Here is a 27,735-nt window from a genome sequence, read left to right on the forward strand (position 1 = left end):
CCCCATTTCTCAGCAAAGATATTGCAGTGGTTTGCTATTTCCTTCTTCAGCTCATTTTACAGATGAGGAAACTGAGGCAAACACAGTTAAGTGACTTGCCCAGAGTCACACAGCTAGCAAGTGTCTGAGGCCAGATTTGAACTCATGAAGATGAGTCTTTGTGACTGTAGGCCCAGCACTCTATCTTCTATGCTAACTAGCTGCACATTAAAAAGAAACAAATTCTCAAATATCAGGTTAAAATATCTTGGCATAACAGGAACTACACTGGTCTGAAAGTCCTAAGATTGACACTTTACCTTTGCAGTAAAATCAACTAATCTCTCTGAGCTTCCGTTTGCACATCTGCCACAGGAGAGGCTCTCGATGACCTGAAGTTCCCTTCCAGCTTTAAAACATAAGGTAAGAAAGTTTTCTTACCTTTAGAACAGAGTTATCTTCCACAGCATTTGGATGTGTGGGAATCATTGTGTTTTCTGGACTGAGAACTTTGTTATCTTCTTTTAACACACTGTTGGGAAAGAAAAAAGAAATGTCTTTACTGTGCCACAAAGGTCCCATGAAGTCAAGAGCAGTGTCCTAAAGTGCTTTATTCATGAAGTATAACAGAAGTCAATGGTGCAGTAGAAGGGTGGTTAAATAGACTGGACTCAGTTTGTACAAAAGGCAACCCTCCTCCCACTGTTACTGCAGTGGGAGGACCTGTGGGTCCTAGTCCAGTTAGCTGTGCTCTCGGGAAGCCTGCAGGGGCTACCAATTCCATGAAAATCAGTTGTAAGGGTGATTTAAAGCAATGGATAGTACTAATGAGAGGTCACCAGGATTATCAATGACTGAAGCAGAGTGCCTTATTGACAATTATAACCCTGCCCTGACAGCTAAATTCTACTAGGTACTGGCAGCCTAAACTGGACGTCACACTTGGATGACCACAAACATGTCCCCCCAGCCATCTTCACTTCTCAAGACCCTCTCTATCAGGCTCCATATTTGATTTTCTTCACAATCTTGAAATCAACTTCACTGAGCCCATTCTGGCTTTGCTTCTTTACATTACATTGCATTACAATCCCATGTAATGAAGCTACTGATTTCCTCTAAGCCAAATTAGAAGATTTGAGGGTTTCTGGTGATTTTCAAAAGGAAACCTGGAAATGGCTAAATAAGTTGTAGTATATGACTGTAATGGAATACTATTATGCTATAAAAAATGATGAGCAGGATTATTTCAGAAAAACCTGCAGAGACTTATATGAACTGATGCAGAGTGAAGTGAGCAGAACCAGGAGAACATTATACACAGTAACAGTAATATTGTATGATTGATCAACTGTGAATAAGTTAGCTATTCTCAGCAATACAATGACCCAAGACAATCCCAAAGGTTTCAATGATGAAAGGTGTTATCTGTCTCCAGGGGAAAAAGTGATGGAGTCTGAACGCTGACCAAAGCATACTATTTTCCCCTTTCTTCCTTCCTACAAAATGACTACTATGGAAATACGTTTTACATGATTGCACATGTATAACATACCAGATTTCTTACAACCTCAGGGAGGGGTTGGGGGTAGGAAGGAAAGACTTTAGAACTCAAAATTAAAAAGAAAAAAGAATGTTAAAAATTGTTTTTACACGAAACTGGGGGAAAATAAAATACTGTTAATAAAAAGCAAATAAAAGGAAAAAAAGAAAAAAAAGAAGTAAACCTGGGGTGGTGTAGGACTAATGATCCCACTACTCCTGTGAAGACAAGTACATTCACAGACAAGTTCAAACTGAGCCCAATAAAAATAAATTACGCCCTCTGGGAAGCAATCTGGATGAATAATTTAGAAATAAGGGCAAACTGCAAACAAAGACCAGCATCAAAATCAAAGAAAAGAAAGACTGTGCACCATTAATGAGGAACAACTATATTCCCAGTTCTATTACTAACATACCCTTTTTGTGGCCCCTCAGCATCAGTGACACAATATATCATCTTTATTGTCACCATTAGCTTCTGGGCAGAGAGCTGCTGTTCTTCTGGAAGGACTAAAACCTCACAGCTCTTAACAGTATTCACATTCCTACATATTTGCGGGTTTTAAGAATGTAAATATTTGAACTTTTCCCTACTTGGTTTCTTACTGAAGGGGTCAAGAAGGCCAACACCATGGGTAACCAGCTTTGCCTATCTATAAAGCCAAGGAACCCTCCTTCCTTTTGGCTCCATGGAATTTACCTTGAAGTGTCTTAATACTCTAAAATTAAGTGTGCTGGCATTGAAAGGAGGTTGTGACCAAGTTTGGATAATAACTCACCAGTGTATTAAATAGTGTTGAAGCTCTCTCCTAAAATACTCTTAAGAATTCTACAAACTCTATTATAGTTCAAAAGCTGATACAATAACATTTTACATACATGTTGTTCCATGTCTAAGCAAGAGGAGGTTCTGTTACCATAGTGATGAGCACACCCTCGGGGACACAACTGGGTCAAGGAAGGTCTAGATAGCTCTTGGGTAGATTAAGAAGGACCAAGAGGGTTCAAAAGAGACATGACTGAGGGTATAAGGAAGCATCTGACATTAGAGCTTTCATTTTCATCATATTCAAACTCCCTTGAATTATGGAAGATGAGATTTGGAGTCAGAAGACCTTCTGACTTGGTCAGGCTCTTTCATTTACTACCTGGGTAAACCTTGGGCAAATTTTTTGATTTCTCTCTATCTCAGTTTATCTATAAAAAAAGGAGGTTGGATTAGATCAGGAGTTCATAATCTAGGGTCCATGAACTCATTTTTAAAAAATATATATATTTTGATAACTCTATTTTAATACAATTGGTTTCTATTAGAACATTAAGTATTTCTACTTTATGCATAAAAACATTATTCTGAGAAGGGATCCATAACACAAAAAAGGTGTTTCTGGACTAGGTGGTTTCTAAAAACCTCCAAATCAATTGTGTTATGATACTATTCAGTTCCCCTTGTGTGCAGTACCCGCACATACACACAGGCACTCATATACTCTTGTGCATGTTTGCCTGTTTCAGTCTTCACAAAATAAGCACAAGATGCATAACAGATGCACAGTATCTAACTACAGAGAAAAACATGGTTATAAAGTGATCACAGTATGACAGTCACAACATGCCAAATACACTACATTACTGTACAATAGTTTTACACTACTTTAACCAAAGAAAGCACCAGAAATAAAGCTAGAGACTGGGCAAAAGAACACAACGTGAAAGGGTTATAGCAGACATGTTCTGATAGAAAAAGAAATCAATGACTTTTGTATAGCATCTTAAGATTTGCTAGGTGTTTTACACACATTTTCTCATTTGATTGCACTAGGCAGAGCAGTATTCTACCTTCTCACTAGTCAAAAGCTGTATTCTCTTCCTCTGAGTAGAGACAAGAAGAAAAAATGGCTTAATAGAAAAAACTTGAACTTGGCAGGTCAGAAGACCCAGGTTAAATGTCCACTTTTGCCACTTAGTCTAAGAGAACATGGCATAGAGGAAAGAATGTTGGATCTGAAGGCAGAGAAGCCAGATTCAAAACATGTGACTTCTCCATTCTGGCCTTCAGTTTTCTCATTTGCAGAATGAAGGGACTGATGATGTTTAAGGTCTCTGTCACTTCTAAATCCTAAGACTTTAGCTGGGTCACTTTGGGCAAATCATCTCACTTCTGTAGGTAAAGATTCCTCACAAAAGTGAGAAGATTAGGCATGATCTTCAAGACTCCTTTCAGATCTAACTCTTGGTAAGTGCTTTAATTTCTCATTCAGCCATTTACCCTCAGGATTTTTCCTATTTTGTGATAATGCCTGAAGTTATTTCCTTAAGCCAAAACACAAAAAGGAAGAAGGTATTGTGTTTGGGGACATCTAGAAACACAATGGGACTATATTCCCTTCCTTGACTCTCACCAAAAAGCCCAAAACCAAACTAAGGTAAAAAAAAAAAAGCCACATGAAAACAGCCTATTTGAGAAAGAGAAAAGCACAAAATGAGGTTATTTTAAACTGGCTGTTGAAAATTTATCAGTTCAGGAGATTTTCTGGAACTGCCAAATACAATTCCAATTCCAATTCCACACTGATCAGCCAGTTAATATTACATTTTAAAGCATCTGCAATGTGCAAAGGCCTTTATATAATTTTTTTGCAAATTATTTAAGTGCTATGACAAAAGTGGTTGGAAATAGATGAGGTTAATTAGGAAAAATATTCCTGGAAAAAGCAATTTTTAAGCAAAGTTTTAAATGAAAAGATAAACTCATAAACTGGCCGAGAGACGGGACAATGACATCACAGAAAGGAGAAAAAGCATATTTACAGAAAAAGGAGGCAGGAATAAAATTATGAAAAGAGGACAGAAAAAAGGGTTTACTGGATGCAAGAGAGCTAGTGTTTGAAAGTAATGACAAACAATAGTGATAAGATGGAAAGGGAGCCCTGAAAAACTAAGGTGAAGAATTTAGATTTCATCTAACAGATAGAACAGGAAAATGACAATTAAAATGTTTGAAGAAAATGGAATATCAAGTAGAAAAGATAAAATACAAATGTGAGAAAGCAATAAGGTCTAGTGCAAAAGGGCAGTTAGAAAGACCTGGATTCAAATCCTGTCTCTGACTGCGGGTAGCCATAAGCAAGTCACTTAACCACTCCGTGCCCTCAGAAACTCTCCAAGACTAAAACTACAGCAGCTGCAAATAGCCATTGGTGGAGGTAAGTGCCATGCTGTGAATTTCTTACACAATGAAATCACAAGCTCTCACCTGCATATAGTGTTCCACAGAAGTCATCTTGTTTGAGCCTCACTACAACCTTCTGAAGTACATACCATAGGGAAAATACTATTATTCCCATTTGTAAGTGAAGACATGGAATCTTAGAGAGATTCAGTAGTCTGTGGCTATGGGAATGGACAAGAAGAAGTAGATATTCTAGAGGTACAGTAATTGGCAAGATATGATGATGAATTGGATTTGGGATGCAAAGAAGAATGTATGAGAATTAAAAAGGAAAATGTCAACACAGTCTGTTCAGTCAGAACAATACCTGAAAACATTATCTTGAACATTGGAGTTTTTTTGACTCAATGTATCATCCTCTCTTGTGACCTAAAAAAAAAAAAAGAAAAGAAAAAGAAAAAAGAAAATCATAAGAACTTGGTTGAGGGAGTTTGTCTTAGACCAGTAAGCAAGATAGTATTATTTCTTGGCTGCTGTTTTTTAAAAGGGAAATTAATTATTTCCCAGGTATTAGTATTTAATGTCAAACAATCTCATGTCCAAATGAAGTAACACATAAAGTTGCAGAAAAAAAATCCACTAGCATGTAAATATACCATAGTTTTCCCAAATCTTTGCTCTAAAGTAAAAAACTAAAAACGAGAAAAGAGAAGAAAGTGAAAAGAGAAAAAGAATATGACTGGTTGAATTATTAGTTATGTGGTTAGAGTGAACTATGCAAGCTTTAGAAAATACAAAATGATCCAATCTTAGATTTTAAAGACTTTATAAAGAGATTTTTTAAAAAAACAGCTGTTAAGTAGTACAGCTGCAATTTTAATGTTTTTAGAGGTTATGGTGAAGTTTTGTGCTATCTTTTTTTCTAATCAGATGATGGGTTTCCTATGGGAGACAGAATTTAAATATGGGGAAAAGAAACACTTTGATAGGAAAAGGGGAGATGTCAAGGACATGGCATAAAAAAAAAAACAACTCCAACAGATCTGTGATCTCAATGAGTTGGGAATTCCTTCCAAGGAGACAGATCATGACCAATCCATGTGTGCGACCCATGAGAAAGATACCGCCACTGAAAAAGGAGTAAGGAATGGAAGAATGCTTGGTAGAGCAGCGTGGATAAATGACAACCTAAGGTCAATTTTGATGAGTTATTGATTTCCTCCATGACACAATAACACCACACTGGAAAAGTCTGCCACACTCCAAAGCAATCTAAGAGAGCATTCCTTCTTACCTTATGAACTGCTTCCACTTGAGCCTTTAGGATATTGCTCTTGATGTCTGGGGGAATCCTCAAAGAAGATAATCCAGGACTCTCAATGACATTATTAAGACATTTTTCTGTCAACTTCACAACTTCTTCCTAGAAATTAAGAACAGATGTTAGCATCCCTGACAAAGAATACCTCACTGTAGACAGTCATGCAAGTTAGGTTTTAAGCTCCGGCATGGAAGACACATTAACTAATCAGGCACATTAAGTGGCAATGCCTTTTCTTTTGGTATATTTGACTCCCAGGAGTTCCAAACAATTAATCATGCAAACAAAGATTACCCTGGAGACAAACTTGTTAATTTTTTGCCTTCAAATAGATAGACTAAATCACCCCAAAAAGGTGGTTTTTTTTCCCTTAAGCAGTTAAGGATTCAATGGGATAAGAAGACTAAGAGAAGAGATGTTTGTTAGCCATAGAAAATGAGATTGGACAGAGCAGCACTAGATGCCAGGAGCTCTGCTGAGGAGAGGAGAACTAGCTTGTCTTGAGCCATCCTGTATTGTCTTGGTCCTAGATATCAGGGAGTTTGACTTTATTCCATAAAAGAATTTTAGAATGGTTGGTACATGTCTAGAAATGGATAAAATGATCACTAGGCACTGGCTTTCTTAAGATTGTATCATAGTGGGGCAGCTAGTGGCACAGTGAATAGAGCACCGGCCCTGAAGTCAGGAGGACCTGAACTCAAATCTGACCACAGACCAAACACTTGACACTTACTAGCTATGTGACCCTGGGCAAGTCATTTAACCCCAACTGCCTTGATTTAAAAAAAAAAAAAGAATATATCATGGTATTCCCTAGTCCATAGTAGGAGCTTAATAAATGTTTATTAACTGAATGACTGTAATCTATTATCCAATGATGTGTTCAAGAGAAGAATATGTTAGAAATAATACAGATGGGATTCTTACATTTTGGAAGAGTTCGGACTATATAATCTCTAAATGACCCAGGGCAGCAGTTCTAAAGCTAAAAGGAGTATGAGAAGTCACTTAATCACCCTAAACCTTATTTTCCTCATTTGTAAAACGGAATACAATAGATCACTCATATCTATATGATGCTTTAAGGTTTTCTATGTGTTTTATTCATAATAAATCTGTGTGGGAGAAAAACAAAAACAAAAAAAAGAATATATCATGGTAGACACAAATAGAAAAAGACAGGCCTTGTTCTTGAGGAGCTTATCCTCTAATCGGAGGAAGTGATGCGTGCAGGAAAGTACAGAAAGAGGGAGATGGGAAGAATGAGTGGCCCTGAGGATAGGGCCACAAGCTCAACCTGGATCTAGGAATGTCTGCCCCACAGAAGCAGCCCACAAACCCTAGGAAGGGAGGAGCAGGCCCAAGGGTCAGTGTAGAGGTTTTTGTTTCCCACAGGCAGAAGAGAGGATGAGTCAGTATATGGCCAGGAAGGTAAGAAAGGAAGGTTTGGACTAAGTTCTGGTGCGAGGAAGAAGGGGAAATTGGGTCTTGCTGGATGCTAGTTCCACTTTTTCTTAATTTTACTAGATAGCTCTTCCCTTCTCCATCAACAGCTGCCCAAAATTTCACCCCTTTCTTTAACACAATGAAAGAAATGTGAAGCAGCTCTTCAAGAGCTAAGTGTTTACACAGATTTCCCAAAGAAGGCAACATGTAAAGCATTATGCTAGAGAGAGAGAAGTCCCAAGAAGTTGTAGGCAATGCACAAGTGCACAAAAGTAAAGCTCAAATACCTGTTTGTTCACGTTAATGTTGACATTGGGTTTAGGAGATGATGAGGAACAGTTCTCAATCTCAAGCAGTTTGAGCTTCACAGAGGTATCCTTGAATTCTAGGGAGAAAAAGTGGGCAAGACAACTCCATGAGCATGCCAGGCTGCCACAGCTGTGTGAGGGATTAATTTTAAATTGTTCCTTTCCAGCTTCCAGATATATTCAATTAAAGATAAATTATCCTAATGTCATGAGGTAAATAGATTTTCTTTTCACTTAGAATGTAACTTTCCATTATCTTGATTTTTAAGGGCCAACCATTAGAGTAAGAAAGATGTGGACAAGGATAAGGAGTGACTATAGTCCTCCTCTATATTGTGCTTCAAGGTTTGCAAAATGCTTTACATATGCTTGATCCGCACAAAATTTCTGTGAGGAAGGTACTACAATACCACCCTTTTTCAGATAACAGGCTGAGATTGATTCAAGAAATACTTACTTGTAATGTTACTTGTGAAACAAGGCAGGTAAACTTATCTTTTTGTCCATCTATTATTCATTTACACAATGTTTTAGAGGCCACAATCAATCTTTGGATGGTTGCTTCAAGCAAATCTCCCACCCTCCTGCTACCAAATACACAAAGTCATAATTCTATTAATCTGCGAAATCACAGAATTATGATTTTGTCCACCAGAACGGGACAGCCTGTAGGAGGTCACCTAGTCCAACTTTTCATCTAATGCAAGACTCTCATCACTCTCCAGGTTGCAATCCAATTTCCCCTTTGTATGTAACTTGTTTGTACACAGTTTATATGTTTGCATGTTGCTTTCCCATTACAATGTGAGTTCCCTGAGGGCAGAGACGGGTTTGCCATTCTTTGTATGACCAGTTCTTAGCACGGTACCAGGTACACAGTAAGTGCTTTCATAAATGCCTGTTAACTGACAAAGCAGGCCCTCACAATAAGAAATGGAGACCAGAAGGGGTCAGGATGCGGCCATCTGGTTCTTTGAGTAGTTTCTAAATAACCAAGGATAATGATAGCAGAAGAAGTATCCAAAAAGTGACCAGGTACTATGTTTTCATAATTTCACAGTTGGCTGCTGTCTTTCTCTTGTAAAATAGGGCAATTATTTAAAAAATGGAAAATTTGTTAGTCAAAGTCAATGTTGGCTTCCCTGGCCTTGACTTATTCAAAGTAACCAGGCTGACACAGATGTCCTTTTCACCAGCGATGGAAAGCTTATTCTTAGAGATTGTGGGTGCAATGCATACCTTTAACCCAATCAATCAGTGAAGTGAACTGGCAAAAGTGGTAGACAGTAGGTATGGGGTGGGGGGCAGGGTGGGGCATACATTTTCAGAGATGGCTGTTCATTTCTTTTGCTTAGAAGCATTTATTTGTTACAAAAGAGGATTTTATTGGTGAGGAGAAAAGAAGGACTGAGAAGTAATTTTTTTTTAAAGACCATTAATGAAATTTTTGTCTTAAAAAGTTTCTATGTAGTATGGAAACTAACTCCTCCTTTCAAAGCGACTTCCTGGGAAGCTTTCATGTCATACTAATCTAAAATTTAATGATGCAATCTGAAAAACCTGAAAACATTTAATGATTTTTAGGATTTTCAATGTTGACAAACATAGGAGAGGTTCTTGGAAAACACCAGAATGTCTGGACCAATTAATTCAGAATTCCACTCATAAGACATTAATGTGCCTGTTTTCCCAGCTCCCCTTCAACATTTAGCATTTTTCTTTTTGGTCAACTTTGAGACCTGATGAGTCCTAGCAATTTTGAAAAGTAATTTGGAACTATGCTCAAAAAATTATTCAACTGTGTATACTCTTTGGCTCAGTAATGCCAGTCCTAAGCCTATACCCCAAAGAGATCAAAAAAAGAGGAAAAAACACTTATACAAAAACATTTATGGCAGCTATTTTTTGCAGTAACAAAGAACAGTTACTTACCACTGGACTCAACATTGGCTTCCTTGAGTCCAGGCTCAGTAGCAGCCATACTGATTTCCTCAGGGACCACAGATATTCCCAGGGTTCCAGGCACTCCCTTGGCCTCCTCATCAGCTGTTTCTAACAGCTCTGTGTTGTCTAATAAATCAGTCAGAGGCAAGCTGCAATGATGGCAAGGAGACAGTCTGATGTGCTACAGCTGGGCATATGTCCCCAAAGATCCCATTTAAGCCAAATATTCATAGCAACACTTTCTGTGGTAACAAAGAATTGCAAACTAAGTAGATGCCCACTGAGGGGAGAATGGTTCAACAAACAGTGGCACAGGACTCCAGTGGAATTACTTCAGCATAGTAAACTAGATCTAGTTTAGCATAACTAGCTAGGTTAGCACAAACTAAAAGAATCTAGATAAGCATAAGACTTATATGAAATGATGCAGAATGAAGTAAAGAGTATTATGAAAACAATATTCAGTGTAAACCTTGAATATGACCCCTTCTCTCCCCTTTGATGCTGCCACCACTCTAGTGCAGGCCATCACTTCACATCTGGGTTACTGCAATAGCCTGCTGATAGGTCTGCCTGCCTTAAGTCTCTCCCCACTCTAATCTATCCTCCATTTAGCCAAAGTGATTTTCCTAAAACTTTGATCCAAACATGTCACACACACCACACCCCCCATTCAATAAATTCCAGAGGCTTCCTATCGCCTCCAGGAACAAATACAAGATGCTTTGTTTGGCATTCAAAGCCCTTCATAACCTAGCCTCCTCCTGCCCTTCCAGTCTTCTCACACCTTGCTCCCCAATATGTACTCTCTGATCCAATGACATTGGCCTTTGGGCTATTCCATCTCTTGGCATTCTCTACCACTCAGAGAGCAACTCTGATGGGCTGGTAATGTGGTTCAAATGCCAAACATACGCTTCCCGAAAAGACTTTTATGAAGAACTCACAAAGGGCAAGCGTTCACATGGTGGTCAGAAGAAGCGATACAAGGACACTCTCAAGGTCTCTCAAGAACTTTGGAATTGATTGCGTGATATGGGAGACACTGGCACAGGACCAGCCAGCAAGGCATGCCCTCATCAGAGAAGATGCAGTGCTCTACAAGCAAAGCAGAATTGAAGTAGCTCAAAAGAAATGTAAGATGTACACATTTAGAAAATCGACCCCAAATATTCAAACGGACCATTTGTGCCTGACCTACAGTAGAACATTCTAAGCTCATATTGGTCTGATCAACCACAGTCAGACGCACTATAACTTAACTTTAGCACAGTGAAGTCATTTTGGTCCTCCTCGAGAACAAAGGACAACACCTAACCATCTCTTGGCTCAGGGGATTTTCTCTGGCTGGAATGCTCTCCCTGATTTCTGTTAAGTCCCCAACTAAAATCTCACTTTCTACAGGAAGTCTTCCCTAACCCCTCTTAATTCCAGAGCTTTCTCTTTTTTCATTATTTCCTATTTATCTTGCTTTGTATTTGCTTGCAGGTGGACTCCTCTGTTTCTTGAAGTCAGGGACTGTCTTTTGCCTTTTTGTATCCACAATGCTTAGTAGTGTCTGACACACCGCAGATGCTTAATAAATGATCACTGACTGTTTGAAATAGCAATGGGGGGGTGGGAGAGGGAAACTGAATGCTATATAATTATGACCGAGATTAGACCCAGAGAAGAGTTCGGAAAATGTACACCCCGCTCCACCCTCCTTTGCAGAAGTAGTGGACTGTGGGTGTGGAATATTACATATACCATCAGACACAATGTTTGCTTTGGTTGTGCTGAATTGCTTTTCCCTCCCTTTTAAAACTTTGTTATAGGGATGGCTCAAAAGGAAGAGGAAAGAGATCAGATACATGTGAAAATGAAGCTAATTCCAAAACAAGATACCATTAAAAGATAAAACCTGCTCCCCACCCTCTACCCCCATCAGTAAGGTGGTTTAAGAGAAAATTTTAGGCCCATCATTGTTCAAAGCGAAGTATGACGGAAAAGAGTACTGGATTGTGAGTGAAAAGACGTAAGATCCTGACTGGTGATGTGTCATTTAATATTTAGTGCATGGACTAGCAGAAGTCAATTAATGGTTCTGGTCCCAATTTCCTCATTTGCAAAACTGAGAGAGCTGGTCTAGATAGATGACCTCTAGGGTCCCTTCGATTCTAAAATTCCACAATCCTATGAACTCACATCACCTTGTCAAGTAATCAATTTTCAGGCCCTAACAGCAATATAGGCTCTATCATATCCCAAGCCTATTTGAAGAGTGGAACTTTGAATATTTGCTGGAAGCTGAGTTACTAAAAGGGCAAGAGATGTGACAATTTATTTTACTCACTTCTTCTTTCTATCCCAAGAAGAATTCTAATGCAATCTATTCCCAAGCTCTCAAAGTCCAAGGGCAACCCAAGAGGAAAGCATGGAAGCAGCTGAATAGAAAAGAGAGAAGAGGGAGCTGAAACAGAAAGTCAAGTATGAACTTTCAGCAAAGCTTTACACATCCCAACAAAAAAAAAAAGAGACCTGACCTGCTTCATTGATCTTGCTAGTTGATAGCAACAAACACTATAAAAAATGACTGCTCTGAAGATGTGGCTGAAAAAGTTAAGAGTTCTCAAAATCAACAGCCACCCTAGCTCTACTATATAATCCCCTTTTGGATTCTGGACCAGGCAACAACTCATCTGGAAAACTCTCAAACTGCACGTTCTTCTTTTCATCATTCAACAGAAGGGCCCTCGAGATGGCATACAGAGGTCAAAGGGCCTTTTTTGCTATCTATTGTGGTATCTCAACCATCTTTCACTGAAGACTTCTTCATTGCCTGTATCATCCAAAGATCCCAGATACATAATAAAATACTACTACTATTTTTATTTACCTACCTCACAGGATTAGTATAACTGCTTTAAACCACAAAAATACATAAAAATGAGTTAAAACTCCAAAAATATCAGTCATTTTATCAGCACCTCTACCAAGAGAGATAGCAATCCATTCATGACAAAGCAGGTACTTAAGTAGCTATCTCCCCCACTCTTCTGGGGCAAACAAAACAAAAACCAGGAAGCTCCAATTCAGGAATTTTAAATGGAAATAGCAGTAAAACAAAGAAAACATCACCAAGTGAGGCACAGAAATACATTTCAGAAAAAGTGGAAATGAGGAAATTAGAGAGCAGATTAAGGGAGGGATTAGTCCTGAGTAAAACATGGTAATTAAGGATATATAAAATATTTAAAGCTCTTTCTGAGGTGGCAAAGAATAGGAATCTGAGGGGGTCTCCATAAATTGGGAAATGCCTGAATAAGTCATGGTATATAAATGTGATGGAATACTATTGTGTGCTATAAGAAATAATGAAAAGTATGCTTTGTGAGAAACCTGGGAAGACTTGTATGAAACTATGCAGAGTGAAGTGAACAAAAGCAGATTTCTATGACAATAATAACATGACCTTGAAAGAATTAGGAATTCTGATCAGTATAATATCCAACTGGGATTCCAGAGAACTAATGATGAAACATGACACCTACCTCCTATTAGAGATAAAGGATACAGAATGAGACATATTTGAGGGTAAAAGAAAAAAAACCGGCCAACAGAATTTTTTTTTTTGCTTGGCTATACATATTTGCAACAAGTATTTTGTTTTTCTTTAGTTCTCAACTGAAGGGGAGGGGAAGGAAGGAGAGAAGGTAGATTTTTGCTTATATAAAAAAAACAATTTTTAAAAATAATAAAGAGACCTTGGAATACAATATTTTAAAGGAAAAGAATATAGGGTTACAACCAAAACCAACTTCCCAGTAAAGCTGAGTATCATCCTACTCGGTAACATTCTTTAAAAAAAAAAAAAGAAAAAAAAAGAATCTTAAGACTTTTAAGCAATTCTGATGAAAAGACCAGAGCCGAATAGAAACCATGAAACCAAATACAGGAATCCAGAGAAACCTAGAACAGGAAATTTATTAGACCAAATGGAAGGAGAAAAAGATGATGAAGGGCTAACATTCTAATAGGAGAAGAAATGAATGTCCTTCAGAACCAGGAGAAAAATTTATACAATAACAATACGGTAAAGAAAAACTGAAAGACTTAAAAACTCTGTTTAGTCCATAAGCATTTATTAAGCTCTTACTATGTGCCAGACACTGAAGTAAGCTCTAGGGATACAAAGAAAGGCAAATGACAATTTCTGTTTCCAAGGAGCTCTAAGGGGAGCGAGAACATGAAAGGAACTGCATACAAGCACTGACCAAGCATATTTCCAAAGAACCTGTGTTGAAGCATATTCCTCACAGAGAGAAAGGTGATGGAAGCATGGTACAGGAGACATGCAATTTTGGACACGGTCATACTGTGTGGATTTGTTTTCCTTAAGAACGTTTCCTTATTAGAGGGAAGAGTTTGTTATAAAACATTTTGGTTTTTTTTCCTGTTTTTAACCGCTGGGGGTGGTCTCCCATTAAACTGTGAGGTCCTTGAAAGCATGGATCATTTTTTGCCGCTCTTTGTCCTCAGGCTTTAGTACAGTGCCTGGCACACAGCTGATGTTTAATAAATGCTTGTTGACTAACTGGTACCCCCAATCAAAAAAACAATCATTGAAGCCTTTTTTAAAAACATCAGCAGTCGTCAAAAGTAACAGACTGAATTTATTATCTTCTTTTTTTAAGTAAGCAGTATGGAATAGAACAATTCATGGGTTCTTATATAATCCTCTTTTTGTATACATGGAAATGCTCTATCTGGCGTTTTAATTCAAGATAAAAATATTAAAGAGAATTATAGAAGTTACCTGTTGAACTTGGAATCAACTGGTTTTGGTGCAAAAGTATAGACATATGGGTAGTATGGTGTGTAGAAATACTGCTTCCACAGAGGGAGACAATTTTCAAAACAGCCTCAAGCTTGGAAAGGGATCTTTGACTTTGCTTTGTCTGAGAAGATACATGGATGCTAACGAATGTTTAAACTCTATTTCATCCCCTCCCAAATTCCTTAATTCCACCTATCCTCTACCCAACCTCTGATGGCTTCTGGCCAGGCCTAGTCCTATTAACTCTCCCTGCAAACAGTGATATGGTCAACTATCCCCCTCCCCCTCCAACTCTTCCTCATTCCAGTCTGATCAATTCTTAATCTCTTTTGTGGGATCATTATATCCACCTTCCACCTAAGGAGGGGAGTACTGAAATCTTCCAAGGCTCCATCCTGGGTCCTCTTCTTTTTTTTTGGGGGGGGGGTAGAATGGGGGGGTGATGAATATGAGAACATTTTCTTTCCTTTTTTGGTAATCTCATTAGGTTCCATGGATTCAGTTATCACCTCTAAATTGATGACTCCCAAACCAATTTCTATCCAGATCTAATCTCTCTCCTAAACTGCAATCCCCAAGTCAAACGTTTATTGTTTACCAGGACTTAGATAATCCACTGGCATCACAAACTCAATGTGTCCAGATTAGAATTTTTATCTTTGCCCCTAAAACCAGCCTCCCTGCAAACTTTTTGTTGAGGGCACCATACTTCCAGTTATTTTGTTGTTTTTGTTGTGTTTGCACACTCAGAATTATCCCTGACTCTTCATTTTCCTCTATGCCCATACATCCAATCACTTGCCAAGACTCATTGATTCTATCTACACAAAACCTCTCAAATCCATTGAGTCTCTCACCTGGACTTTTATAACAGCCCAACTGCTTCTGCAGCGTCTCCTCTCTCCAAACCATCCTTTCTAAAACTGGCAAATTAACCTTCCTAAAACCCAAGTCTGACAATGTTACTCCCCAGCTCAAGAATTTTCAGTGGTTTCCTACTGTCTCTAGGATAAAATAAGAATTCATCAGCCTACCATTTCATATAGTTCCATGAACTTTATGTTCTAATCAAACTGACCTACCAAGCTATGCCTCCAAGTCAACATTCCATCTCTTATCTTCTTCATGCCTTCGCACAAGTCAGCCATGGATGGAATGCACTCCTTTCTCACCTACTTCTTACAGAATCTCTACCACCTTCTATATGAAAACTTTTCTGAACTGCGCTTGTTCTTTGATCTTTATGCCTCCAAAAATAATCTTCCACTTACTTAAGAGTGTATGTGTTGTATCACCACAAAGCTCCTTGAGGGAAAGACCTTTTGTGTTCTTACAACCCCCAGTGCTTTGCCCAAAATAGGAATCTGAGAGACTTAGCCACAACTGCTAAGTAGGAGGTAGTACGATCCAGCAACCCTCACATACCCTTAGAAAATTATGTGAAAAACATCAAAGTCCTGATCAAGAAATACAATGAGTCATGAGTTATTTTCCCAACCCAAGTCAACACAGGAAGAGAAAGGTCTGGGGACACTCGAAAGTGGAGAACTTGCCAAGAAGGTGCTGTGACAAGCCTTCCAGTGTAGGTATTGCTCCGAGAGCTGGCCTATTCACACCTTCTCTCAATTGTCCTGGGTGTGATTTTTATCATAACCAGCAACTCCAATTCTTTAGCTATTGTGTTATTCTACAATTCACAAGTATATAACATCGTTAGAAGACTATTGGTGTAAAAAAGCTTACAACTAACAAAAATACCAATTTGCCAAATAAAATCTAATCATTCTCTTCCTCTTGTTCTATTCTGGGCACAGTTTATTAGCTATCTTCAGTAACTAAGCATACTGATGGTCCAGTTCCACAATCTATCCAACTATATGGTATGGTCTGAATCAAAGGCAGACAAATCCACTTGGTTTTTCCTATGTAAATGGTTAGACTGGAATTGTGACTACAGATATGAATTAGAAAGCTCCTCAATTTTTGAAGAGGTCTTGATACAATTAGCACATTGTCATTCAAAATCAGGAACACCTGCAGAACCTCACCATCTGCAGCTAATCCCTCTCCCATTCATAACATGTCAAGCAGTTGCAAGAAAAAAGTTGCTAAGAGGATATTAATATACATTTGGTAACTATGAGGAATTCAGAGAAAATTAGTCAAAATGCAACGTAACCTTCTTGAGAACAGGGGGATGTTTTTCATTTTGTCTTTTTATTTATAGTGTCTAGTGTATTACAAGTGCTTGAAAAAGGCTTCCTCAATTTTCAATTTAATCCAACTCAGCTTACCAGCATAGTATTCGTGCCAGTAAATTGATATTACCACTAAAGAGAATGGGTAGGTTAAATCAGAATAAAAATCACTGACTCCAGGGATTATTAAGATTTTTCAATAAGTGCAACTGCATTAGTAAATTACTAGATCATAAGCTCCTTGAAGGCAATACTATCATTTTTTACATTTGTTTCCATAGCTCCTAAGTACAACAGAAGGAGACAGCTATGATACTGGATGACAAAAGCCAGGCTCCAAAACGATTATGGCAGGACAAAAGGACAAGCCAAATCTAAGTTAAAATGGGATGTCATGAGACATTTCCCATGAAAAAATCCGGTGTTATTCTCCAAAAAGACCTGGGATTTTAGTGGACTATTACCTAAATGAGTAAACAAATAAAATACATGAGCCCTCCTTCCCCAATCTGATTTGGCAAGGATACTTAATAGGAGCACAGTATCCAAAACAAAGGGGGCAGCTAGGTGGTACAATAGAGTGCCAGGCCTGGAGTCAGGATGACTCATCTTCCCAAGTTTAAATCTGGCCTCAGACACCTATTAGTTGTGTGACCCTGGGCAAGTCGCTTAACCCTGTTTACCACAATTTCCTCATGTGTCAAATGAGCTGGAGAAGGAAATGGCAAACCACTCCAGTATTTCTGCCAAGAAAAACGTAAATGGGTTTGAGTTGGATGTGACTGAGAAACAACTGAACAATGACAAACCATACATAAGGATCCTACAGTTGCATATTGACCTAATTTTTGAAGTGTAATGCTATGTTTTATTGTATTTTTCTTTATTTTATTAAATGTTTGCCAATTACTTTTTAATCTGGCTTGGCCCAGTCTGCCTGCTGGGGTGTATATCTGATAATTTTGTTGAAAAAAGGATCAGTTTGAAAAAAAGATTTGGGGAGTTTGGGTTTTTTTTTATCCTGGAGAAACAAGAACGGGGAAGAGATATGATAACTCTTTTCAAATATCTGAAGTATTATCATGTGGATACAGAATAGCTCCAGGGGACAGAATTCTAAAGGGCAGAAGTCATAAGACAGAATTTGTCTTGAAATGAGAAGAAACGTCATCACAATTAAATACATCCCAAAATGGAATGGAATGCTTTAGGATGTAACATTCCCATTCACTGGATGGATTCATATGGGGGTAAGATCATTTCTAACTTTTTAACACTGTATAATTTTTATATCCTCTCAAGCATCAGCAACACTGGTAAAGTATAGTCATCCCAACCAATTTAAAGATGTTGGATGCTCCTCTAATTTAACTTTTTTGGACCAGGACTACAGCTGTTTCAAAGAAACATGAGAAAAGAATCCTGAATATTTTCTTTTTCTTTTTTCCCCCCTCAAAATGGTGTAAGAGAAACCCCAAAAAGGCAGATGAGAAATGAAATTAAAGGAATGATTTTTAAATTAATAAGACTTACTTGTCTGATGTTTATAATCACTTCCATAACATTGAAAGAGCTATTTTGGGGGCAGCTAGATGTCTGGATAGAGCACCAGCCTTGGATTCAGGAAGACCTGAGTTCAAATCTGGCCTCAGACACTAGCTGTGTGACCCTGGGCAAGTCACTTTACCCCACTGCTTTGCCCTCCCCTCCAAAAAAAGAGCTATTTCAGTCTAGTAAGGAGGGTTTTTTAAGTTGTGAAGAAATTCAATTGTTTGGTTTCCTATAAGTACCCAAAGTACTCCTTTGACATCCATTTAAATCAGGAGTAAGTGGATGACTACATAAGAATAGAAAAAAACGTTTCTCAGCAAACGTTATTTCAAGACAATTTTGTATAAATTACATCTTACCACTCAGGTATGACGGTGAAATATGCTTCCTCCCTCTCAGTAGAGAGGTGGTAGACTAAAAGGCTAAGAGGAGGCACACATTTTCTGATGGTACTGATCTGTTTGGCTTAACAACAGTAATTCATAGTATCAGAGGGCTCTATCTGAGATAGGAGAGTCACTGGAAGGTGACATCGAAATAAGGATAAGAACATAAATTTTTTTTTAAAAAATCACCTAGGGAGGGAAGAACAAAATAAAATTATCAGTTGTACCAATTGTTATGTTCTCAGAATTAGGGCTGAGAACATTTCTAAATAATAAGAGAACTTTATCTTTAGGTTAAGATTCAGTATTAACCTTTTTTCTTTCTTTCTTTCTTTTTTTTTTTTTTTGGTGAGGCAATAGTATAAAGTGACTTGCCCAGGGTCACACAGCTAGTAAGTATCAAATGTCTGGTCTGAGGCTGAATTTGAACTCAGGTCCTCCTGACTCCAAGCCTGGTGCTGTATTTACTGCGCCACCTAGCTGCCTCGGTATTAACCTTTTTAAAAAACCTAGCCATTACTTGTCCAGTCTTTACTCACGTATAAAAGGTTGTGGAGTAGCATCTGCTTGGAAGCTACCAAAAGAAAAAAAAAACCACAGAAGGATTTTATTTATTCATCCTGTTTTAAAGAAAAATCAGGTGTCAAGTTTGTTTCACCCCTGAGAAATTCCTTGCTCTCACACTTAGCTCTAAAAAAAAAAAGCTGCTCTTACAAAAAAGGAGAGCAGCTTTGACACTGTTTCAAATTTATTATACACTTAAAAAAAAACAAGCTGTACATTATACATTCCATTTCATATACCACTCCTTTTTTTCTCAGTATAGAGACACACATGCTCATGTTTGTTGGTCAAGTTCAGAATAACAAAAAAGAAATAGAAAAAGGAAGAAAAAGAATAAAAGTGTCAGTATTGATAAAGAAACAAAATGTAAAAAGGTCATTCTAACAACCACCCTGAAAACCTAGAGTTACAGCTTCTAGTCAGCCACAGCTACTGACCTGACTAATGACCTCAAAGAAACACAGGAGAATGATTTTTTCAAGGGGAACATTAGTTATTAACTTTAGCTAATCTGTACACTTTTTCATTTAAGGGAAAAACAAAGCCATAATGCATTAAAATGGCAAGAAGCTCCTTCCTTTCACTTCCCAGACCTGAAACTCTTGACCTTTTCTGTCCCTCTTGTTATCAACACATAATAATAACTTTAACTCACTCTCTACTACAACAAAACGCGTTTTCCCAATTATGCCTTTCTCTTTCAGGATGGAATACAAGGGCTACTCATAGGGAAGATTCCCGATCCCACTAATAATCAGCTGTATTTCCAACCTAGGCTAGTTTTGCCCTCCTTAGGCAGCCTGGTGGACCCCCTGTTCCCACAGAATTCACTCTATTAACACAGAACTTAGTGCAGACACCCAATCAGCTTAGCCTCACTATGGAACAAAGATCTCCTGCCCTCAGCTAGGATTACAAGCATGTACCAACATGCCTAGATCCAATGGGGAGGAGAATGGAAAGAACAAGTATGGGAGGAATGGAAGGAATCACCTACTACGTGCCAGGCACTGTGCTAAACACTGTATAAATACTACCTCGTTTGATCAGCTTCTTAAAGAGGTCAAAAATACCTAAAAAGGTACTGTTGTATTTGTGCTCACAAGACCTCCTTTAACACTAGAAGGAACCTTATTGATCAGCTAGGCCAACTCCCTCATTTCCTAGATGACAGCAGCTTATTTTTACAAAAAAAATTAATATTTACAGAATGATCCAAGTATCCAAAGCATTTTCCTTATAACCCAGGGAAGTGGCTAGTACAAATATTATTATTTAGAAACTGAGGTCCAGAGATGAGAGAGCCAGGACTAGAATTCAGATCTCCTTAATCCCAAGTCCAGAATTCCCCAATTGACCAAATGGAACAGATAAATAACAATCACATTCTACAAATGCATTAAAAACATACAAAGGGGAGTCAGTTCAAGGAAAAGCTGATCAGTAACGGAGTCGGGATCTAACTTTTACACTAACTTAAGGCACACAATCTAACACTGCCATTGGAAAGGTTGATACATCCACATTTCTCTAATCCAATTTGTTTTAAGTGGGAGGTGGTCATGGAGATTGGTTCACTAACATTATTTTACATGACAATTTGCCCAAGTCATAAACTCCAAGCACATTCTAGTTAGGCAAACATTTGTTAAATGCGTAATGTGTGAGGTATTAAGAGTAAAAAGGTATTAGGTAAAAAAATGAATTATTGCACTTAAGGAATTTACAACCAGACTGGGGCAAGGGAGGAATAAGATGATAACTGTGATAAACACTACAATGTGATTAAGGGTGAAGAGGTCTAGACAAAATAGCAAAAAATGTCAAATGGGAAAGAACTTGGTAATGGTTAGTATGAATGCATGGAGGTAGAAAAGAGCAGGACATACTGGGAAAAGAGCCAATAATCTCTTTTTGCAAAAACATGTAGCATGTGAAGAAAATTATAGCAAGAAAAGTAGGTTAGAATGACATTGTGAAGAGCCTCAAAATGTCAGGCTAAGAAATTTTTATTTTGTGTTATGGACAGTGGTATGCCTCTGAAGATTTCTGAACAAACAAAATGCATTTAAGGCGATATGCTAAGAGCTGGCTAAGTGCTAGGAATACAAAGACAAAAATGACACAGTCCCTTCCTGCTCTCCAGGGCTTTGTATCCTATCAGAGAAGACAACACAGAGAAGTACAACTAGAATAAATAGGTTAGGGAGGACAGCACTAGCAACTCAGGAGATCAGGAAAAGGTTCAAGCAAGAGAGCCATTCCAGGCACAGGGGAATAGCATATGAAAACACATTTGGGCTTGGCCAGAACACAGGAAAGAGATTAAGGTATAACAAGGCTAAGGTAGTGATGGGCTTTACAAGCCAAAAAGAATAATGCCTTATTTTATCATATCCAATGACCCCACGGATAGATTTCAGGGAGTACATGAATAAGGACAGATAAAAAAATACATTGTTATTTTTATAAGCCCCACTTGAAATTTAGCATTTCTTCCATTATGTACACAGAAGTTCATAGTTCCCCAATTTGCCCAAGAAGTCTAGTACACAAAATGGTTAAGAACCCATGTACTTATTAACAATAGGAAGCCACTGTAATTTATAGAGTAGGGGATTGGTTAGACCTGAACTAAGAAAATTATTTTGGTGGTTTTGTGTAAGATGGATTGGAGCGGGGAGAAAATGGAGATAGAAAGGCTAATTGGGAAGCTATAGCAATAGGTGACACAGCAGATAGAGCCCTGGGGCTTGGAATTAGAAAGGGTCACCTTCATGAGTTCAAATCCAGCCTCTTACTAGCTGTGTGACCCTGGGCAAGTCACTTAACCCCGTTTGCCTCAGTTCCTCATCTGTAAAATGAGCTGCAGAAGAAAATGGCAAACCACTCTAGTATTTTTGCCAAGAAAACCCTAAATGGGGTCATGAAGAATTGAACATGACTGAAACAACTTAACAACAAAAATTGCAATAACAGTCTGGGACAGAAGTGATAAGGGGTTGAACTAGGGAGGTGCTATGTGAGCAGACAGAAAAGGACTATTTTCAGAGATTTTGAGAAGGTAGGAACAGCATTTAGTGACTGACTGGATATGTGGGATAAGAGGAATCCAGGATGACATCAACATTGCCAACCTGTGTGAAGAGAAGGCAGTGGTGGTACACTCCAAAGAAATACGGCAACTACACCCAGTGTACTGGCCATGTAAATCCAGTGGATGGTGCTCTCTCTTTAGTCCGATATAAACATTCCCTTTTAAAATCACATTCAAAACAGGGTCATTAAAATAAGATACTTCATGGCTGCTGAAATTATGAACATCCTTTTAAATTTCTGTATGGTAAAAGGACAGTTTCATTCTCTACTCTTAGAACCACAGAAAGAACAGCTCATGTATTACTTCTCTAAGCACAATCTCCCTCTTTAGGATCTTCTTGAACTGGTTCACTAATTAAAAGACTGACGTGGTCTGAACTAAGCATCAAGAAAATTACTGTAGCAACTGAATAAAGAGTAAATTGCAGCATGGCAAAACAAAGAAAATGTGCCAACTGAGAGGCTATTACAATAGGTTAGATTCAACTTTATTTCATTTTCCATTGCAATAGTACAACCAATGGGTTATGACAACCTGAAACAGGATGGTAGAAGTAATAATCCAAAAAAGACAAACTTGAGAGATACTTCAAGGGTAAAAACTGACTAGCTTTGGCAACTGACAAGATGCAAAAAGAGTGAGAAAGAGGAAATTGTCAAAAGATGAAACTGCGGTTCATTTAAGGAGAATGGTAGTACCAGCAACAGCAAAAAGGAAGTTCAGAGGAAGGGGCAGTTTGAAGAAGCTGAATGAGTTCAGTTTCGGATATGTGGAGTTAGAGGTGCTACAAAATATCCAGGAGGAGATGATAAGCCAACAACTGAAAATGAGATCATGAAACTGATTTAGGGATAAGAATATGGACTGCACCTATGATTTTCGTTGATGTACTACTAATACAACCTTCTCTGCAATGTATGCTCTTAAGATAGTTACCCAGAACAACAAAAAGGCTAAGCGACTTGTCTAAGGTGTCATGAAGAGGCAGGATTTGAACTCGGGTTCTTCTGGTTCAGAGGTTGGCTTTTAATCAACTACACCACGCCAACTTTAAGATATGACTGACAAATTTATACTGATGAAACCCATGGCAATTATTTATTTTCAAAGGCACAACAAAGCCAAGATATAACTCACTTTTTATGAAATTGGAATGCAGCTGAAGATGACTTATTAGGAACTTTTGAGTATTATGTGAGATAAAGTATCCTGGTTTTGAAAAGTAACTGTTTTTAACCTAACACCTGCTACAATAACAGATAATGATGTTTTCTACCTTTTGCAGTTCACACCTGTGAACTTGTAAAGACATTATTTGGAGCAACAGAGGAGCAGGAAAAGGTTACTTTCTACACGTTCATCTAATGAGTTATATGTCCAATCTCAGACACAGATGTAAACAGCATACCTGGTCAAAAATTCAGACCTTCTAGTAAAAAACTGGCCAAAGAAACACAGTATGTAAAGATATACTAACAACTGCTTTGTAATACATCTAAGTGTTCCAACATACCAACTGAGTAATTAAAGTATTAACCATGCATACTCAATAAGAAGAACCCTCAATTAGAGCTCAGCTCATGCAACCAGTTCAATATTCCACCCTCAGACTATTTGCTGCCAAGCTCTCTTTTCAGGAGGAAGCCTCCTTTTGTGGATTAATAAATTTATAAAACACATTTCATTTGTTGCAAAACTTCAGTGTGTACAGTTCTACTCACAGAGATACAAGGTGCAATAATTCAAGAAAGAAGTCAAGAAGGGATATTTGGGTTACATTTTATTAATATTTTTCTATTTTAAAACATATGTCATAATAGGACTGTGGATTTCAGAGTTGCAAGGAACCACAGAGGCCATCAAATCCAACTTATTATTTTAAAGATGAGGAAACTGAGGCACAGAGAGAGAGCAAATTACTTGCCCAGGGTCCTGAAGCGGGATTTGAACCTAGGTCTTACTGAATCCTAGTCCAGTGCCCTATCTACTACACTAAGCTAACTCTCTCAGACAGCTAACATTTACATATCGCTTTCAGGTTTACAAAGTGCTAGCATTTACATATCAGTTTCACGTTTGCGAAAAGCTTTACAAATATTATTTCACTTTGTCCTCACAACAATCCTGGGAGATAGGTTCATTATTATCCCTATTTTGAGATGGAGGGAGGTTACTTGTCCAGAGTCACACAACTATAAAGTGACTAAATCTGGATTTGAATTCGGCTCTTCCTGACTCCAGGTCCAGTCCACTGAGGCACTCTGCTGCCTCTAATATGAAACTTTTTTTTAAAATAAAGGATAAATGAATAAAATCCCACTTTTCTTTGTAAAGTCATCACATTATGATATTGTGAGTAATCTATTAAATATCAGCAAAAGTAGGTGTGGGAATAAAGTTTTAAAACATTTTGTGGTGATACATAATTGAAATAATTGTAATCAACAGTTAGAAATCCCCTGACATCTGTTTAATATGTAACAGCTGAATCACTGTATTCTCTAAAACTTACTACCTATAAAGTGGGAATGGTACATCACTAATTCAATTCACAAGGATATTAGGATTAATGATCCTGCTGAACAAATTCATTAAATCAATGCAAATTTAATCCCATTCCAGGCTTCACTGAATATAGCACTATTTTATAAGTGGTTAATTTGATCACAACCAAACAATTAGTTGCAGGAACTCATATTTGATTTATTCTCCTGACACAGAACAAGCCTGAAGTTAGGACGCCCTTTATACTTGGTTCAACCTCGGACGTTATTATGTTTTATATGCGGACGTTTTAATGTATCAGGTAGCTTTGGTTTCTGACAATCCAGCTGGTCCCTTGCTGATCATATTAGTTGGAAGAGCATCCAAAAAACAAAAACATAAAAAACCAAACAAAACTATTCCATTTAAAAGTCACTTATAAAAGTTTCCTACTTTTAAGGAAAAGGTATATAACTGTGTATACATCATACTCTATTTATAGTGCCCTTGAGAAATAAAACAAGCAGCATTTAAAAAACATTGAGGAGGGTCACACAAAGACAATGCCTGGATAGATGGTTTTGACACAGGCTTATTGTTTTAGACAAATTTCATGAAAAAACACCTTGGGGCTGTCTCCAACTTAAAGAAAATACCAATGACAAATACTTTCTAATTATCCTTAGCTGTATTTAATTATGCCTTTTGTTGACATAATATATTCTATTTACTCTTTGCTTGCATCCATAAGCTCAAAATGGAAGCTTTCTAACACCCTGTCTTGACCCTAAAGGATAAATTTTAAGTAGCAGCTTTTCTTAGGACATATAAGCAACATGGGTTTCCATCTCCTCCTGAATTTAATTTTATTGTTATTTCATTAGTTTGAAGTATTATGAGTTCTCAGAACATGATACATTCAAAAATCTAATAGAAAAATATCCTGTTGTTTTAAATGAGAAGTGTCAAACTCTGTCCTAGTATGTCCTAAACTATATTAAAAAGTACTTGGGTAATATTTAAGAAAATGAAATTAAAATACAACACAACGCAGATGTTAACTGTGATGTTAATTTGGTTTTCTAAATCAATATGTGGCCTGGCCTGCAAGGATCCATTTCTATTTGAGTTTTACACCATTATTTTAGGTTACCAAATAGTATCCATTAACAGGCTAATTATGAAAAGAGGAGGACTACTGATTCTAAGTAATCACCAAAAAGTGTACATGCTTAAACTGAAGAAAAAATGACAACATTTCTCCAAGCTAGGTAGGAAAATACATTATAATTTCAGAGTATCTCTGAAAGAAACTGGAAGAAAACTTGAAAAGTTCAGAAGAAAGCAAGCTATCATATACACCACTGATTTGCTTCTAGCAACTGAGCCAAATTCTAAGAATCAGAATTGATGTCGAATCTGTTTCCATTAAATTTTTTTTTAAGTTTAAGAGGGGATATACAGAATACCTATCAGAGTACATTACACTGGATCTGATACCAGAGTATGAGTCTGGTGCTAAGATGAGGAAAACTCTGTCAACCCCTCAAAAAGATAGAAAGCAAGAAAGAAATTAGTCTTTGTTTAAAATGATTATTCAGCAGCAAATTTATTTCACTAACTGAAATATTTTATCAAAATTACTGTTAAGAATAGATTAAAACCCTATATTAGACATTTTTTACATAGCTGACTACAAGCAGCATTTTTATTTTTTTTTAATTAAATCACATTCTTTCCTTCAAAATATATATTATAAACAACTAAAATAAAAACCTTAGGTACACAGATGAAATATATGCCATTCCTTCCAAATTTTAAGGCTTTTTGCTTTCTTCTCCCAAATAAAAAGAAATCCATGATCTTTTTACTATGAAGTAAATGGACCATATTATTTGCATATGTGCATACATGTGTTTGCATACATATACACACAAGTGTGCACATACATACATACACAGAGATCTGCTAAGGCACCCACTGATCAACAAAGACCAAACATACTTAAATTAAGGAAACCTTAAAATTACAATATGCATACTCTTTTCAATGCAAGAACACTTAGCATTATTATTTGTGTCATATAACTTTGCATTCCCTTTCTCAAAAGGGCTCAGTACAAAAAAGCACCACACAAAGGGAAACCTGGCACTGAGAACTGGCTTCCTCTCAACCTTCCTCGGTTTGATTTAAGGCATCTTAGTAAAAGTACGCCACCAGACAGCATCACAAAAGCAGTCCCAATGCCTTAAATCAGGCAGGCTAACCACCAATTATATTTCAGTCATGGCTGCATGGACAGTATAGTCAACATCACGATGGACTCCTGAATTCTTCACATTGCGTTCATGGACAAAGTCAGTGTAGTTTCTACAAGCAGCCTGGGGTGGTGGCATGCTCCACTGGGTTCCACCATGTTGACAGCGGTCACTGGCATCAGATAGCCTGGATGGTTGGGGAGTGGGAGGGGAGCACAGTTAGTCATTAGAAATAGACAGGGTGGAAAGTACAAGAGGTAAAAGATGAGGTGACTAAAGGGATGCAGAAAAGCAAGAGTGTGCGAGTGGAAACAAAGAAAGGACACATACAAACTAACCCCTTTACTACTGCCACGTTAGGGATGTCATATGTCAATGTGAAGACCCAGTACAAAAAGGCTGGTTTACACATGGCAGTGTTAAAGGACTTAACTGACAAACTCAAATATAGGACAAAAAAAAACCTATTCCATGCAAATACAGAATTTTAAAAAATATATATCTCTCACTTAGTTTAAAGAAGAAAAATTAAAAGAGGCTTAGGGCACAAGCAACAGAATAAGGGCAGGTTTCCCAAGTGCAAACAAATCCAGGTTTATGAAGCAAAATTTCACTAAAGTGCAAAGTATTACATTGTAACTGCACCTGATGTTGCAA

At 37.7% G+C, this 27,735-nt stretch overlaps 1 protein-coding gene across 3 annotated transcripts in view; it reads right to left on the bottom strand.

The window, feature by feature from the left end:
* EPB41L5 (erythrocyte membrane protein band 4.1 like 5) overlaps positions 1–27,735 on the bottom strand; it is a 135,015-nt gene that overhangs the window by 20,556 nt on the left and 86,724 nt on the right. For 2 of the 3 annotated variants that reach the window (XM_020963104.2, XM_020963106.2), the window contains exons 17-21: positions 9,707–9,867; positions 7,754–7,851; positions 5,991–6,119; positions 5,064–5,125; positions 421–511 (exon numbers count right to left, since the gene is read on the bottom strand). In XM_020963104.2, the coding sequence (XP_020818763.1) occupies positions 421–511; positions 5,064–5,125; positions 5,991–6,119; positions 7,754–7,851; positions 9,707–9,867 (541 nt within the window). Of the gene's footprint in view, positions 1–420; positions 512–5,063; positions 5,126–5,990; positions 6,120–7,753; positions 7,852–9,706; positions 9,868–24,098; positions 27,266–27,735 lie in introns of those variants that run through there. The other variant, XM_020963109.2, reaches the window with a different exon arrangement.

This window comes from Phascolarctos cinereus, unplaced genomic scaffold (genome assembly GCF_003287225.1).
Source record: "Phascolarctos cinereus isolate Bilbo 61053 unplaced genomic scaffold, phaCin_HiC Scaffold_726;HRSCAF=1367, whole genome shotgun sequence".
Lineage (NCBI taxonomy): Eukaryota > Metazoa > Chordata > Mammalia > Diprotodontia > Phascolarctidae > Phascolarctos > Phascolarctos cinereus.